The sequence below is a fragment of the Amphibalanus amphitrite genome, unplaced genomic scaffold (genome assembly GCF_019059575.1).
Source record: "Amphibalanus amphitrite isolate SeventyFive unplaced genomic scaffold, NRLGWU_Aamphi_draft 000125F_arrow, whole genome shotgun sequence".
Classification (NCBI taxonomy): Eukaryota; Metazoa; Arthropoda; class Thecostraca; order Balanomorpha; family Balanidae; genus Amphibalanus; species Amphibalanus amphitrite.
In genome coordinates, this window is record NW_024881620.1 from 748,895 (window position 1) to 766,766 (window position 17,872).

At 48.6% G+C, this 17,872-nt stretch overlaps 1 protein-coding gene across 3 annotated transcripts; it reads right to left on the reverse strand.

Moving 5' to 3' along the window:
- Positions 1-210: 210 nt before the first annotated feature.
- Positions 211-12,320, reverse strand: LOC122381698 (sorting nexin-13-like). 3 transcript variants are annotated; one of them, XM_043366185.1, is made up of 19 exons: positions 12,302-12,320; positions 10,278-10,467; positions 9,947-10,049; positions 7,762-7,889; positions 7,348-7,431; positions 6,955-7,054; positions 6,618-6,738; positions 6,122-6,294; positions 5,668-5,781; positions 5,364-5,493; positions 4,912-5,079; positions 4,551-4,678; positions 4,098-4,223; positions 3,466-3,846; positions 3,062-3,277; positions 2,603-2,800; positions 2,149-2,360; positions 1,717-1,829; positions 211-1,546 (listed from the first exon to the last, which is right to left on the reverse strand). In XM_043366185.1, exons 2-19 carry the CDS (start codon positions 10,388-10,390, stop codon positions 1,308-1,310), a joined length of 2,847 nt encoding a protein of 948 aa, XP_043222120.1. In that variant the 5' UTR covers positions 10,391-10,467; positions 12,302-12,320; the 3' UTR covers positions 211-1,307. The 3 variants fall into 3 exon arrangements, with proteins under 3 accessions (XP_043222120.1, XP_043222119.1, XP_043222117.1); XM_043366184.1 differs by lacking the exon at positions 12,302-12,320 and adding an exon at positions 12,073-12,093; XM_043366182.1 differs by lacking the exon at positions 12,302-12,320 and having other exon boundaries at positions 10,278-10,531.
- Positions 12,321-17,872: the final 5,552 nt, after the last annotated feature.

The following is a 17,872-nucleotide window of genomic DNA, read 5'->3' on the forward strand; positions in this document are numbered from 1 at the left end:
CTTAGTCGGACGAGTCTTTCTCAACTCGGGAAATGTTGAGTGAATCACAATTAAATCGTTATTCTCTTAGCCATCGACTGGATGAATCATGTTACAAGCATCTGCTACAGAATTCCTGAATGTGTCACTATAAGTTCAACGAGTCGATGTTGTGATTGTGCAAAAAAGCACGCATGCTTGGATCCAGTGTTGTTCTATAAAACACATTCATAAACCCCTACCACTTGTATTTATCACGAGTAAAAATGGATTGCAGACAAAATATTAGTGTCAAGCAGGCTCGCAGCTGTTGACGCATTTAGACTTGGATAGAATATAACACAAAATAGGCTACTCAAATACTCAGGTACTGACACGACGCCCGGCATAAGACTAACATCACATATGTAAGTGCACCGGATTCCATTATCTAGCGACATCGGGATGAGTTTTCGCTTACATCTTTGGTCAACCGTAACATAAGTCTTTGTCACGTGAAAGCAAAACACATCTCATTTTACGTTCTCATTCCACACCAGAACGTGCAACTCACTTAAACTCATCGATTATTACCTAAAACTAAATACAAGAAACTACTCAGAAGCTAGTTACCACCTGTGCACGTTCGGATAAGCACCTGGGCCGAGATTACGAAGCTAGTCGGCGCGGATCTTGGTACCAGGAGGAGTTGTGACCACGGACTGTAACTGATTAGTTTGTATCCTTATGTAGAGATTGATCGCTGAGTAGGCGACAAGTCGCTTCGCTGCAACTGTGGCTACACACTAAGCATGGAATAAAACACGTACACACGGGAGCGTAATATCTCGAGTCATTGTTCAATTCCAACATTATGTCGCTAACTGAAGGTCGGTCCACTTCGGCCTGGGTGTGCCTGGGTCCAATCGTGTTGAAACGATGACGCATATTAAATTGTTTGTGCTAACAGAACGTCGATTGTTGTAGCTACTCTACTGGCAAGTTGGCTAGCAATATAGGAATCGTGGAGCTGTTGCCCATCATGATATACGCTTCACAGTTCCGTATCACTGGTTCCAGCTGGCTATACGTTTTTAGGTGCTGTGTCTGGGAGTTTCAGTCCGGTCCTTCGAACCTTACTCGGTGCCAGCCCAGGTCAGAGAATAAACCATCACAGTTCAGAGATTGGACCTCACAGCGCAGACTCAGGACATCAGAACCAGCTATCGATGACTCAGCCACCGAGGCCCCTTCTCTCGCCAATCCATCCCCACAGGACCACGGTATCGACCATACACCCTCCCCCGTGACCTCCCCCATCCCGTCCGCCCTCTCCCCATGCCGCCCGCTCACTTCCTGACCGGCTGGCGTCGCTGGCAGCCGGGGATATCTGCCGAGACGCGAGGCGAGCGGGCGTGCAGGCGCGCCATCAGACCTGTGACGTCGCAGTCGGGCAGCAGCAGCTCCAGCACGCCCTCTAGCAGAACGTAGAGTAGTCGCCGGTTCAGCACCGGGCTCTGCACCAGGTCGAACACCAGGAACACGCCGCGACGAGCCGTCTCAGAGCCCAGGATGTGCTTCATCTCGTCTGAGGAGAAACGGAACGAAGTTAGAGAATAAATAGTACGGAACATGCTGAGCTGTTTGGAGGACGGTGTTATTCCAAGCTAAATGTCGCCAGAATTTATCCGAATGTACTGAAGTTGCAACACTGTCTTGTACTAAGTAACGTCCTAAGCATCTGGAACGAACTCTCACCGGTCACGCTGGACAGCATGGCCGTCTTGGCGACGATCCGGGTGCGCATACGCGTGGCGTCGTCACGCGGCGGCTGGTGCTGCGCCGCTGCTCCGTTGGGCCACAGCGTGTTCCTGATGGTGCGAATAGGGAGGAGCGGTTAGCCGCCGGGGAGGAGATGGCGATAGCGCGAGATGGGAACCTGATTTGAGATTATGGAGAATGCAGTCGATAGTGTGCGTATGAAAATATAACACCACGCTAAGGTTAGATGGATGAACAGGCAAGGAGATCATCGTGAGACCCAGACGTCCACTTGAAGGCATATCTTGTATGCCATCAGCAAAGATAAGCCAAAATCACTTGACCAGTCTACAGTGTCAGTGACAAGGTACGGCACCACACCCTGCGCACGGTCCTCTTCCCCTCTCCTGACATAGCTGCGGCGCTTACTTGAAGTGTTTGATGTACTCGGCCGCCTGGTCGGGCGCCGTCAGCTCGGCCACGTAGTCGACGATACGCCGGCTCATCCGGTCGCCGAACATGGCCTTGATGATCTGTCTGAGGATAGTGACCATTCGCCGTCGCAGCCATTGGTTACGGGACCTCAGGTCAAAGACTTCTTCCAGGAGCAGCAGGACGATCCGCAGCGGTGAGTCGTCTCCCTGTCGGCAGACACAGCAGTCCGTCAGACAAGACAGAACGAGCAACAAAGCAGATCGCAATAGTAAATAAACGGCTGCACTAGGTCATCTATTTAGTCAAAGAATCAGGCCCTCTTACTTCCGTATTCAGCAATGTGACTTACTTTCGTCATCTCTCCTCTCCATCTAGCTCTTCTCACGACTGTAACCTGTTTCACCGAGTCCTCTCACAGCTCAGAGCTATGCACAGTAAGTCGTCTCACCTCTGTATCCAGCAGCGCCGGGTCCCTCAGCAGCTGTGTGTCGGCCTGCTGCCTCAGCGACCCGGCCGGACCGCGGATGGCTCGGCTCAGCCCGCCCACCACGCCATCCACGGTCTGTAGCAGGCTGTCGGGTGCAGACTTCACGGCGTCTCCCACCGAGCGCATTGAGGAGCGGAGGGGAGTGACGATACTGTCCACCTGAAAGGGGGACGGACGTGAGAAGCGAATCGGGACGGTTGGGAAGGCAGCAGAGAGGCGGCAGTTGGACGAACTTCCTGATCTGTAAGATCCCTTAAAAACCCGACTTGTGACAGCATCTCCCTAAAAACTCACCGACCTGCTATGACACGAAAAACTCCAAAGCCAATGACTTCTCCCTCGTAGCCTCGGTGCCATCACAATCTGTTATTAACCGCCCTTCCCCTTCCATCCCTACCCCTCCACCCCGCCGCGTCTCACCGTTTTCTCGAGGTTCCCCCGATCCCGTGCGTACTGGGGGATCTCCAGGAACGCCACGGCCATGGCCAACAGGCCCTCATTGTCTTCCAGTCGGTCCGGCCGCAGCATCATGTTCAGGAAGGTGTTCAGGCCCGCCCGGCGGCGCTCCAGGAACGCCTGTGTTTGGTTGTTAAATGTCTTCTTGCCGGGGAACGGGAGAGCAGCCAGACTTGGGTACTGTGGGTACGAAGAGAAGGTAGAGTTACCAGACAGACAACGACAAACCTAAAGACAGTTGGCTGAATGGAAATTTAAGGGACCAGCGCCTTAGATCACTACAAAATCACAAACTAAAGCATCTGATAAACAAAACACACCATAAATACCGAGCAGCACGTTGGATTATATAGGTTTAAGCGACTCACCCTTTCAACAACCTTCTCATGGAAGTCGTGGAAGTCAGAGTACCTCCTGGGCACGGTCCACGTCTCCTGGTGTTTGTCCCGGCCCATTACCGTTACCGTCACCGAGTAGACCGTGTAGGACCGAGCCGTGTCGCGCGGCGCCACCGACACCGCCACGTCGGTCTCGATTCGCCACACCTTGGCGAGGTCGCGCGCCGGCGGCGGCGGCTCGCCCGGCTCGTCGGCGGCCAGGTCGCCCGAGCCGATTGACGCCGTGTCGCCGCCGCTGCCCGTCGACTGGGAGTCGTCGTCGTCGCCGGTCGGGTCTTTGAGCAGGTCCAGCTCGGCTAGTAGTTTGAGGTAGGAGGGGGTCTTCTTGAAGGCCGGATATATGCGTTCCTCCTGTTGACATAAGCAGAGTGAGGAATACAGTAAAATCAACTCCCGAGTTCCGACACTTACCAATAAAGCAAAACGCACTAGTCAGACATCCACAGTCAGTTGACCAAGAAGCATTTGTTATTAGCCAGCAGCCATTCATCGGTCGCTAATATCAGTCTAACTTAGCCGTTTCTTTTTTCACTCAACCCCTTCTCAAATCTCTAAGTCGACTCATCTGTGTTCCAACTCAACTCAGCGGTGTCCAAACTCACCAAGAACCGTCCATAGATGGCCTGCTGTGCCTCGTCGAACCACGACTCGCAGACGGTCGGCTCGCTCCTGATGCTGAAGATCAGACGCTTCTGCATCGCCTCGTCCAGCCGGACCCGCGGTTGCGCCTGTAAAACAGGGTGGTTGTGGTAATCAAAAGTGAAGCGGAGTTTCAACATTGCCTCAGACGGACAGCCTGCGACTAACAATAAACTAAGTTGGAACTCGGAAGGAAACTAAGCGAAAGATAAGGAATATTGGACAGTACTAAATGCGTCATTTTCATGCATCAAACGCTGAAACACATTCGCATCACAACAAAGAAGAATCTGTTACCGATCAGAGCAGTCGCATTCCCACTGCTCAGCATAAACAAAACACCCGTAGAACCACGGAGCTTGAATGTCATCGGTGCGACGCATCAATTCTGATTTCGGTCGAATATTGCTACTTACCTTTTCCGAGAGGCACTGTTCGTAGATGCTCTGAGCGGCCTCTCTGAGTCTGTCCATGTCGGCGCTGCGGCCACGCCGCTGGGTGGGCCGGAGGGAGCTCAGCTGCTGCTCGGCCGCTATCCGCCAGCCTGCGTCAGATGGTAACGGTTATCTATGTCAAACTACGATAAATTGATAAACAGTCAAGTCAGGACGACCCGTCATTGTCTGAAAATTCGTTCACGGACCACATTACCCAGTCGCCACCGAAATTCAGAAGCTGCTTAGGTAACGCTAGCCTCGTTACTCCAATAACAAAGTCAGTAACTGCACGTCAAACAGCCGCCCGGCCGTCGTCCGTCAGCCGGCTCTATACGCTCACCCTCGACGTTCAGGTAGAAGATGAGCTGGTGCTGCTCGCCGATGGTGGCCATGTACTCGAGGAAGTAGGAGAGCGCCACGTTGTTCTTCAGCATCACGTCCAGCGGCAGGTTGAAGAGCTTGCAGCCCGGCGCCTGCAGACGGTTCCAGTCGATCTGAGACGGCAGACCTGCGGAGCGGGGACAGTTAGGCAGATCTGCTGAGGAGGGCACTTGCCGGCCGTCTTTTTCGCCGTTGGTATTTGTAACGGGACGCAAAATTGTACCATAACTAACGAAACTAAATTCAAACCGGGTGTATAAGTAATAAGTATGTACCAGCTAAGTCTCTGTCGCAACCTTCATGAAGCCGGTATATCTAGTGGAACGTCGGGGGTACCCCGACTCCGTGTCGGATTCCTCCTGAATTCAGTGTAACTGTAATTGTAAACACACGTATCGGGTGTATGTTTACCGGCTGAGTCGGTGTCGGAGCCCTCCTGAAGCCGGTGTATCCGGTGGTCGATGGTCTTCCTGACGTACAACATGCTGGACATCTGATCCTTGACCTCGTCAGTCTCATCTCCGCCGATATCACGGGACCGCTGGCAAAGCACAATCCAGCTCGTCACTGCATCAATCTTTCAGCTCATGTGCAAGTGAAATAAAGAAAAATCACAGCTAAATTTGAATGCTATTAGGTACGTCATGAAACAAAATTACAGGCTGACGGGCTAAAATTACCAGGCTAATATAGCAGCTTTGGGTAACTGACTGACCAGCAGGGCTATCTCCTTGTTGACGGCGTCTCGGGTGGCGTGTAGCTCGCCGATGTCGTCCGACAGCCGCAGTGCCGTCAGAAACACGTCACTGGCTATGGTGACGTCACTACACTGTAAGTGGGCGTAAACGGTCAGAGGATAAGCTGTGGATGGCTAATTCGGGCAGGTACACGGGGTTTAAATAACAGCTGCTGAGGCGGACTGAAGACGCACAAGGGGAAACGATAATGAACCCGCATTGAGGACCATATCTCGATCACAGATACACCGAGACTATCAACGCTATCTGTCAATAAGTAGCACAAAATGAATGGTACTTTCGACGAGTTATTACACACAGGCCTCGCACTGGGTCAAAACGTTCCAAGACATCCAAACTGCTATAGTGATATGCAATATTTATCTACACCACATCAGACAGTGTCGGCGGCACTGCCGCCAGCAGCCTCACCAGCCAGACGATGGTGCGGTTGACAAAGTCCGGTTCGCTGAGCATCTGAGCGAGCGGTAGTAGGGCGAGCTGGGAGAGTAGCTCGACGGCGGCGGCCTGTTGGACGCGGCACGAGAACTCGGTGTCCGGTAACAGCTGGTGGAGCAGCACGCGGGAGACGTCCCGCAGGTAATCTGCCGGAGGGAGAGGGGAGAGGAGACAGTCAGTCAGTCAGTCAAACAGGTAGCCTGTGAAGAGAAAGGGTACTTCTGAGATCAACGAGACGAGGGTCGTAGGTGATTTGGGGGAAGAGCGGGTTCAGCCCGTCTAGGGATAAATAAACTGTGGAGTAGTCAAGTGGGCCATGAGTCCGTAAATAGCTCCACATCGACAATGTCAATAGGCATATGCATCGCTATCTCTACCCAGTTGTAGGGAGTTCATTGGTAAAGCGATGCGTCTAGCCATGCAGTGCGAGTGAGCAATCAATCACCGATGTAAGTACGCCGCCCGTTACCTTTTTCGTACGTATCGACCGTGCACACCAGGTCACGGCAGAGTCGCTTCTTCTCCAACTCGGCCTCAAGGTCGAAAAAGATCGACTCGAGGTCCTGCGGCTTGTTGGTATCTAGCTGGTCCTAAACAGACGGAGACACTGTATCAGCGATAGTTACACGCCATCAGCGTAAACTAAACAGAACAGACTCGGGGCATTTCGATACTTGAAGTTAACCTCACAAGTCACAAGTAATTCCGACACCGGTAAGCGCGTGAGAATAATTAGACAACCAGCTTTGATAAGTCGTTCAGAAATTATCGTAAGGCATGCCACTGCCCCACAAATCTGTACGTACCCGGAACTTAATGCGAGCCTGCCGGAACATCCGCAAGTGCAGCAGCACGTCTTCGACCAGCTTCCGCGTCAGATAGGGCACCCAGTCCACCTCCTTCGCCCTGAGAAATGCAGCGAGACGGGGCAAAACTCAGTGACTGGAATCATCCAGTTCGGTGCAATCGGGCACAGATGAACCATGAGCGCAGGCTTAACTATCCGTCGCTGTGATATGCATTCGTGAATTGCCTATAGTGTAGTTTAATGGTGCACTGCACATCATATGCGATCTGCATGATCTCTGAATCTAGCTGCGGGGTAATGCGCAGGCCACACTCTAATCAATCCACGCGCAGACCACACCACCGCACCCTCAGTCAACCCTCATCGAATTATTCACGGGCGGCCGCTTCACCTGGAAGCCAGTCCGACGATGAGATGCTGTACCAGCTGATGTAGTTCGTACAGAAACTCCGGGTCATCCGAGATCGTGGAGTACCTGAAAGGCAACACCGGGTCGTCAGCTAATGACACGATAACATCGTACACCTGAACCTAAAACAGTCACACATAGTAAACGTTCAAAAACTGTACGACTTAAAGCTATCTCACTGGATCCTAACGTTGACAGTGATATTGGTCAGGGTTGCGGAGTCGGAGTCAGAGTTGGAGTTGGAGTAGATCAGAATCAACAGTTCTGAGCGGGGTCGGAGTCGATTTTGGAAACCGGAGCCGGAGTCGAAATCGGAGTCACCAAAAATCGATCGACTCCACAGCCCTGATATCGATAAGACCGACGCTGATGTGCTGTGCCGATGTGCTGACTGACCAGGGTTTGACGAAGTCCCTGAAGGCGTACTGCAGAACCTGCTTGATCTGCTCGTCGATGGGACTGGAGCCGGTGTAGCGCTGGTCCAGCCGCAGCTCCCGCGCCGGTGACCTCAGCTGTGCCAGGATCTGGGAACGGGGGCATCGTCATCAACAAATTGGCACAGCCGAGCTTGCACGCAGAAGGCTAAATCAGGCATTCAATTGTTTGCACGACAAAATAAGTGGAGCATCAGTCAGGTGCACAACTGAAAGACGTCCCGCACTCCGCAGGTCGTTAAATACATCGACTATCTATCCGTAGCGAGAGCCCTGGTTCGTGATCCTCCAGCGCTCAAATTGAGAAACCTAGCGGGGATAGTCTGTTATCTGATTTTACTTCTAATTTTCTGGAAAAGAATTGCGACTGGCAGGAACAGAAAGCGATCAGAGGCTGTGAGTCAAGCTCCTGGTTTATTGTGAGCATTGGCTTTGACAATTCGTTCGTTAAAAAATCTGGACATTTCAACTCAACATCCCAACACCCTGGACATAGGCGTCGCCAGAGATTTTCGGTTGGGGGGGGGGGGCAAAATCAACTTTTGTGTTAAATCTTGCCTTTCCCCAGTCGCTACACACTCGTTTTACATATCATTCGACGCGCAATGGTGCGAGGAATTCGATGGTGACAAATTTTTCCTTCTAGCTATGGCATGTAATTTTTTTACAGAAAAATTCGAAAGTTTGAAAAATCCGGACAAAAACGACCGGTAGAATTACAGTAGCTGCAATTGCCGACGCACTGCCCCTGTGCAGACGCTCGTCACTCATGATCATCACCCAGCAAAATGGTGAAAAAACGGTCCATTTGAACGGATCACCCTGCTAAAACTCCATTCATGCATGCATGCAGAGGTTTTACATGAAATGCATAGAGCTTATCCCAGCCGCCGATTGTAGCTAAGTTGGGCATTCGGCGGAGAGTGAATGTCGGAAGTGTGAATCGGAAGTAATTTCTTTGCTCCCGTGACGGGGAAGTGTTTTGTTCACTCGAGTGTGAGCAAAAAGTTTCTCGTTTTTCGTGTGAAGGGAAGCGCTGCAAACGCGAACAAAAAATGTTTAACGGAACCAAAAGTTACGCACGGCATAGCGGCAAGGGATCCCTTAAAGATAGGCTTGGTACTTCCAAGCCATTTCAGGCCACTCACGGTCAGTTTGGACTCTCAGAAGCCTGCTTAGGATCCCGGAGATCGGCGTGGGTCACCCCAAATATTTACGTGCATGTGGTGCTTAAGGGCTTTCTGAGCCCAAGGTGGGGCCCTCAGAAGTCAGTGTGGGTGACGAGCGCTAAGCGACTAGGCCCAGGGTGAGCTTGGAGCCCTCAGATAACAGTGTGAACCATCGGGGTCTGTGTCGAATCCTTAAGGACGCTACGTAGGGACATAAGAAACATGTGTTGCGGCCCTCAGAGGGACACATGAGTTGTGACCCCTCAGATGCCGGCTTGAGGTTAGCCAAGCCTGTCGCCTCAAAAGCTCGGTTGAGCTATCAGAGGCCAGTTAAGGTTCTCAGAAATTTTCGAAGGCATCCTCAAAGATCCGTGTGTCCCTTCAGAGGTCTACGTACATATGTATAAGATCCTCAAATATCCCTGTATGGGCCCTCAGAGAACATGGCCACCAGTGGGACTCTCAGAGGCCGGTTTGGACCCTCTCCTCTGAAAGCTTCTTAGAGCTCAGTAGAGCTCCTTAGGAGTCTGTGTGAAAAGCAAGCTCATGAGCCCTGCGACACTTGAACAGTACTTGAGCCTGTCGCAGACATTTGACGAGCATTGAGAAAGGTCCCGAAGATTTTGTGTCATTTTTTGAACGAAAATTATGTGTCAGCACTCCAAAACTTATGAAAATCAGCTATAAAATGTAATGAAGAACCAACTAGGAACAGGGAATGAATCACAGCATTGACGTTTCCGAGTCTGGAGTCGGAGTCTAGAAAATTTTGGCGACTGCGACTCCGACTCTGGTTTGAATTGCACGCTCCAACGGAGTCTGACCTCACAGGCATTCTCAGAAAGGTACCCCCATTTTTTCCCGACCCCTAAATCTCATCGGATTTGTATCGATCTCAGGGGGTGCCCGGTCCGAGGTTGGGGGGGCAAGCTGCCCCGCTTGCCCCCCCGTGGCGACGCGTATGACCCTGGAACTCACAGATGGCAGACCCGGCTGTGGCAGTGGCAGACGGGAACGACATATCTCCACACTGTACTCGTCCGCCGCCCGCACGTTTTGCCAGTACAGCGTCAGACAAAAACTGCAAGCAATGGAATCCAGTTCAGATGAACACTAGCAAGACAACAGCTCACAGTTTTGGTTCAAAGTACACAATAATAATTCATAAGTCCCAAAGCAGCATAGAGATGAAGCCCTATCACCTTACAGAGGAGCTAACCACTGGTTTAAAAGCAATTATGCTTAAATTGTTAGACTGGAAACATAGTAAAATTTATCAGACCTCACAACCAAGTAAAATATAGCATACCTGACAGCAACTGTGACTAGACAGAGCAGCAGAGTGAGCAGGTTCCACAGGCCAATGGTGTGTATCAGCACAGCCGCGATGGCAGTGCCCCATGCAGCTGACAGCTGGCCCATGGCTGTCTGCTGAGGCAGCCCTGCCTAGTGCCTAGTGACACTAGGCCAAGGCTCAGCCGCTTTGATTTAGGTTCAAACTGCTGTGCAGAAAACAGGAATTCAAAGCTGTGTACTGTCACAGGTCAAAATCAGACATAAGAACACAGCTGAAATCCAGGTGGAAGGTCAAGGATGGAAGAGGGGTGAAAAATTCCATCCTTTCTGTTTCAGCACTGAATTAACCCTCGCCCGTAAACGGTGTTTTGCCACCTTCGCCCATGCAGGGGGGGGGGGTTGGTGCGACCCCCCCCCCTGGCGTTTGAAAACGGAGCGTCGTAGAGCTTAGCGGAAAAGACCAACGGATTGCTCTCAACGAGATCTCGCGATTGGTGGTATATTTTTTGGTCCTAGGTCAACATTTGACCTACTTATGACCGGTCAAAGGTCAAATTTTCGGAAAAATGTAACTTTTTCAGATTTCCGCGCCGATTGCGGCAAAACGGTAAGAGATATCGACTTGAAACCTTCACTATCGTGATCCTTGATCAATGCTCTATCGTTTGGTGTGTATTTCGATGTCATAACTCTAAAAATGATGCGTTGGGAGCATCGGAAGTCTGCAAGGTCATTTGTGCATTGGGTAACGTCAGGCGTGTGACGTCACTGACCTGACCCTGACCCAAAATGAACTACAAGAAACAACCGACGATGCCTGAAATGGATAGCAAATTCGAATTCAGGGCATCAAAATACCCCGAAAAGGCATACAAGTGCAAAAAGTCATTACAGGTCAACCGAGGTCACTGACCTTACCTTGACCTTTAGTAACCTTCAAAATGTCAACAGACATTGTGCCAATGTCAAATCAGCCAGTTGTGATTCTAAAACAATCCATCAGTGTGTCAGGTCAGTCGGCATTTATACCAATGTGAAGCAATCTCCAATTTAGCGTAAATCTGGCCGGAGGTTGTTCCCTTTATGACGTCATAACTCCGTGACCTGACATGACCTTGACAAAAAAAAAAACCAAAAGTTGCGCAAAGGATACCCCAAAGGGTACTGAAAATTTGAGCAGGCTATCTGAAACGGTTCGGCGTGTAGCTAAGAAAAACCTCAGGGCGGGGGGGTTGCACCAACCCCCCCCCCCCCGGCCCCTACATGGGCGAGGGTTAAGCATTCACCAAGGATGGAATTTCAATGACAAAGGAACAGAAGGAACAAATTACATCACTCCAATAAGTTTTTTGATGACCAAGTGATTGACACATTATGAGCCTAAACATATTTAACAGGTGACATTTAACATAGCCAGGCATTATAATTCAAATAAGAAACAAACTGAAACATAAATCATAGCTCAAATCAAACTTCGTAGGTATATACTTTGACTTTTAAAACCATATCTCTCGACTCTCATCTGGCATGGATATCATTCTGCATCATTCAACTGTTACCATTCAAATTTTGTAGAATTTGAGCTACATAATATTTTCTCAAAACTAAATTAAGCCAGTGTGCAAGGAAAAATAAATTACCAGATACCAATCTTCCTACTTTTGGACTTTGGTGCAGCCTTGGCCTTGTCTTTTGTAAAAAGTAATGACAGATGCGATTCCAATTCGGTTCATAGCCACTGACAAGTTCAAAGGATATATTTGAGGGATTTTCACACTTTCATAATCGTCAACGTCCTCAAAATTTACAAAATTTTGGTTTTCTCGCATTAAAGGGACACTCCCACCTTAACATTAGTTTTGAGTTGAGATAGCCAAATTGGTGGCCATGGCCTGAAAATACCGGTTTGGGCACTCACAACATCGACAAATGCTTTAATTCGGAGATATGAAATTTCAAACTTGCAGTTTTCGGATTCTAAGGGGCTAGTGCATTGGTATGCCCCCTTAGAATTTGTGACGTCAGCGGAGATCTAACGATTTTTAAATCTTTTACTAAAACGTTTGGTAGCACGCGGTGGTATATGCTGCTTTGCGCGCAACAAATGCCGCACTTTCAAATAAAGTCGCTAGGAACAGCGGAGATCCCAAAAAGTAAACAAAAGTAAAAGTCTAATATCTTGAAAACCGGTGAATATTTTTCGATGAAATTTGGTAGATATTCGTTTTCGCTCTTTCTGAACCGAGCGACATCACTTTCGTGCCAATTCATTAACTTTTTTGAAGGTGGGAGGGTCCCTTTAACGTACCCGTCAACCGAAATTTTTCTCGATGTTTGCAAGGCCCTATATACCAGGTAGGGTCGTCCGGCGATTCTACCTTTTCGTGACGTCAGCTCGTGACGTCATTTGGAGTCAAGTATTGAAGCCCCGTTCAATCCCCATGTAAATGAGCGATTTTCGAAGCACTGTAGAATGAAGTCTGCACAAGATATATCAAACCTAAGTATCTTATCTGAAAGAGTAGACAATTTTCTGCAAGTTATCTATTGCGTGTTTTTCGCTAAATCTTTTGCTTTTTTCACAAAAGCGTAAAATGTCCCCCCATGTCTCCGCAGCCTCCCTGCCGCCGGCCGCCGCGCGGTCGCGGTAGTGTAGTGGTTAGCGTGCCCGCGCAGTATTCCAAAGGTCCCGAGTTCGAATCTACGCGGTGCGGAACTTTAATTGCAATTCCAAGCTGAATATACGCACATCCATAATAAATTATTATTCGTATAGCTAAACTGTCACCAAGCTATCCATATAAATTGACTTCACCCAAAATATCGGCAAGATTCTATTAAAATATAAATTCAAATATGGCGGCTTGGACTGCCGCGTGCGTTAGGCTCCGCCCATAGCTCCGCCCACATGCGTGACGTCATTCGTGTTAGTGGACACACGCGGAGATAGGGGACGACATGGGCCTGGATGTTTGGTTTCGTCCAAGATACCTATAAGAAACAGGTAGATCCGATGTTTGAAAGTAAAGCCCCAGTCACAAATTTGACGCACCTGTGACATTTCCTGTCACCCACGTGACTATTGTATTAACTTTGGTGTTTTGCGATGTTTTGACCTTATTTAAAGTACTGAAAGCTCAAAATGTATGATTAATGTTGTTTAAAGCAGCATATTAATAATTATGTTTGTAAATTATCGATAAGCTGCTCATAGCAGGTCACGTGATTGCTACCAGATTATGTGCTCAGAAAGCATCTTTTCAACTTCGATTTTGAACAATTTTTACCTCCTTTGAGGCCAAATGATGGACGGTTTGAGGCACACGATGAAATGCTGAATCTATTGATGCCAAAATTTGTTCGTTTTTTGCATCTTTAGACTAGCATATCCTGGCTCAAACTTTGACCAGTTTGTGTGTAAACCCTATGGTGAAGGGAAAACTTCACGCCCAGCAGACGTCATTACAGTGCTGCCAAATCGTGTTTGGTGGGGGTCGCGTTTCGTCTACGTTGCACGTGCATAAAGTTGCATTATATTCACATTCAGATTCGCGTGCACATTCGCGGACCCCTCAGATTTGGCTCAAAATTGCACAGCTTATAGATTTTGAGCTCCTGATTGCGAAAATCATGTTTTTATTTCACGCCGTCAAGTGGTTCTCGAAATATTCACATTTGTTTTACTGCTAACATATTCAGGACCGTAACCCTTATTGGAAAAATCGGACCCCACCAAACTTCTCAAAAACTCCTGAGATGATGTAAACATAAGCACTGATCCCAAAAACTAATTTGTACTTAACGCCGTCCCATAGTTTTCTCAGGATGAGCATCTAAAGTTCAAGGTCGTTCAAGGTCATGTACCTTTTCTCACCTTTTGGCGCTATTTGACACGTGACAGCTTTATATTTATGATGGACATTCGCACTACCTCCTACAAAAACAATATACTGAAATCCAAGGGGCGTTGCTGTACCAAAATGTAAAAAAAGCGTCAAAACCTCTTTCATACAGCTAACAGTTAAATACAAGGGATATTCGAATTTGCCGCACATAAAGCAAATTTGTCGGACCTGGTCGGACCCCTCCGATTTCGTTCAAAATCTCAGGAATGATGCTCCTTGACCTCCTGAACATGAAAATGGTACTCCCTTTGAACGCCGTCAAGAACTTTTCCAGATATACGCATCCATGCACATTCAAATTGCCTAGGTGTTGCATATGCACGTTCGGCGGACCCCTCCGATTTCGTTCAAAATCTCAGGAATGATGCTCCTTGACCTCCTGAACATGAAAATGGTACTCCCTTTGAACGCCGTCAAGAACTTTTCCAGATATACGCATCCATGCACATTCAAATTGCCTAGGTGTTGCATATGCACGTTCGGCGGACCCCTCCGATTTCGTTCAAAATCTCAGGAATGATGCTCCCTGACCTCCTGAACATGAAAATGGTACTCCCTTTGAACGCCGTCAAGAACTTTTCCAGATATACGCATCCATGCACATTCAAATTGCCTAGGTGTTGCATATGCACGTTCGGCGGACCCCTCCGATTTCGTTCAAAATCTCAGGAATGATGCTCCTTGACCTCCTGAACATGAAAATGGTACTCCCTTTGAACGCCGTCAAGAACTTTTCCAGATATACGCATCCATGCACATTCAAATTGCCTAGGTGTTGCATATGCACGTTCGGCGGACCCCTCCGATTTCGTTCAAAATCTCAGGAATGATGCTCCTTGACCTCCTGAACATGAAAATGGTACTCCCTTTGAACGCCGTCAAGAACTTTTCCAGATATACGCATCCATGCACATTCAAATTGCCTACTTGTTGCATATGCACGTTCGGCGGACCCCTCCGATTTCGTTCAAAATCTCAGGAATGATGTTCCTTGACCTCCTGAACATGAAAATGTTACTCTCTTTGAACGCCGTCAAGAACTTTTCCAGATATACGCATCCATGCACATTCAAATAGCCTAGGTGTTGCATATGCACGTTCGGCGGACCCCTCCGATTTCGTTCAAAATCTCAGGAATGATGCTCCTTGACCTCCTGAACATGAAAATGGTACTCCCTTTGAACGCCGTCAAGAACTTTTCCAGATATACGCATCCATGCACATTCAAATTGCCTAGGTGTTGCATATGCACGTTCGGCGGACCCCTCCGATTTCGTTCAAAATCTCAGGAATGATGCTCCTTGACCTCCTGAACATGAAAATGGTACTCCCTTTGAACGCCGTCAAGAACTTTTCCAGATATACGCATCCATGCACATTCAAATTGCCTAGGTGTTGCATATGCACGTTCGGCGGACCCCTCCGATTTCGTTCAAAATCTCAGGAATGATGCTCCTTGACCTCCTGAACATGAAAATGGTACTCCCTTTGAACGCCGTCAAGAACTTTTCCAGATATACGCATCCATGCACATTCAAATTGCCTAGGTGTTACATATGCACGTTCGGCGGACCCCTCCGATTTCGTTCAAAATCTCAGGAATGATGCTCCCTGACCTCCTGAACATGAAAATGGTACTCCCTTTGAACGCCGTCAAGAACTTTTCCAGATAAACGCATCCATGCACATTCAAATTGCCTAGGTGTTGCATATGCACGTTCGGCGGACCCCTCCGATTTCGTTCAAAATCTCAGGAATGATGCTCCTTGACCTCCTGAACATGAAAATGGTACTCCCTTTGAACGCCGTCAAGAACTTTTCCAGATATACGCATCCATGCACATTCAAATTGCCTAGGTGTTGCATATGCACGTTCGGCGGACCCCTCCGATTTCGTTCAAAATCTCAGGAATGATGCTCCTTGACCTCCTGAACATGAAAATGGTACTCCCTTTGAACGCCGTCAAGAACTTTTCCAGATATACGCATCCATGCACATTCAAATTGCCTACTTGTTGCATATGCACGTTCGGCGGACCCCTCCGATTTCGTTCAAAATCTCAGGAATGATGTTCCTTGACCTCCTGAACATGAAAATGGTACTCTCTTTGAACGCCGTCAAGAACTTTTCCAGATATACGCATCCATGCACATTCAAATAGCCTAGGTGTTGCATATGCACGTTCGGCGGACCCCTCCGATTTCGTTCAAAATCTCAGGAATGATGCTCCTTGACCTCCTGAACATGAAAATGGTACTCCCTTTGAACGCCGTCAAGAACTTTTCCAGATATACGCATCCATGCACATTCAAATTGCCTAGGTGTTGCATATGCACGTTCGGCGGACCCCTCCGATTTCGTTCAAAATCTCAGGAATGATGCTCCTTGACCTCCTGAACATGAAAATGGTATTCCCTTTGAACGCCGTCAAGAACTTTTCCAGATATACGCATCCATGCACATTCAAATTGCCTAGGTGTTGCATATGCACGTTCGGCGGACCCCTCCGATTTCGTTCAAAATCTCAGGAATGATGCTCCTTGACCTCCTGAACATGAAAATGGTACTCCCTTTGAACGCCGTCAAGAACTTTTCCAGATATACGCATCCATGCACATTCAAATTGCCTAGGTGTTGCATATGCACGTTCGGCGGACCCCTCCGATTTCGTTCAAAATCTCAGGAATGATGCTCCTTGACCTCCTGAACATGAAAATGGTACTCCCTTTGAACGCCGTCAAGAACTTTTCCAGATATACGCATCCATGCACATTCAAATTGCCTAGGTGTTACATATGCACGTTCGGCGGACCCCACCGATTTCGTTCAAAATCTCAGGAATGATGCTCCCTGACCTCCTGAACATGAAAATGGTACTCCCTTTGAACGCCGTCAAGAACTTTTCCAGATATACGCATCCATGCACATTCAAATTGCCTAGGTGTTGCATATGCACGTTCGGCGGACCCCTCCGATTTCGTTCAAAATCTCAGGAATGATGCTCCTTGACCTCCTGAACATGAAAATGGTACTCCCTTTGAACGCCGTCAAGAACTTTTCCAGATATACGCATCCATGCACATTCAAATTGCCTAGGTGTTGCATATGCACGTTCGGCGGACCCCTCCGATTTCGTTCAAAATCTCAGGAATGATGCTCCTTGACCTCCTGAACATGAAAATGGTATTCCCTTTGAACGCCGTCAAGAACTTTTCCAGATATACGCATCCATGCACATTCAAATTGCCTAGGTGTTGCATATGCACGTTCGGCGGACCCCTCCGATTTCGTTCAAAATCTCAGGAATGATGCTCCTTGACCTCCTGAACATGAAAATGGTACTCCCTTTGAACGCCGTCAAGAACTTTTCCAGATATACGCATCCATGCACATTCAAATTGCCTAGGTGTTGCATATGCACGTTCGGCGGACCCCTCCGATTTCGTTCAAAATCTCAGGAATGATGCTCCTTGACCTCCTGAACATGAAAATGGTACTCCCTTTGAACGCCGTCAAGAACTTTTCCAGATATACGCATCCATGCACATTCAAATTGCCTAGGTGTTACATATGCACGTTCGGCGGACCCCACCGATTTCGTTCAAAATCTCAGGAATGATGCTCCCTGACCTCCTGAACATGAAAATGGTACTCCCTTTGAACGCCGTCAAGAACTTTTCCAGATATACGCATCCATGCACA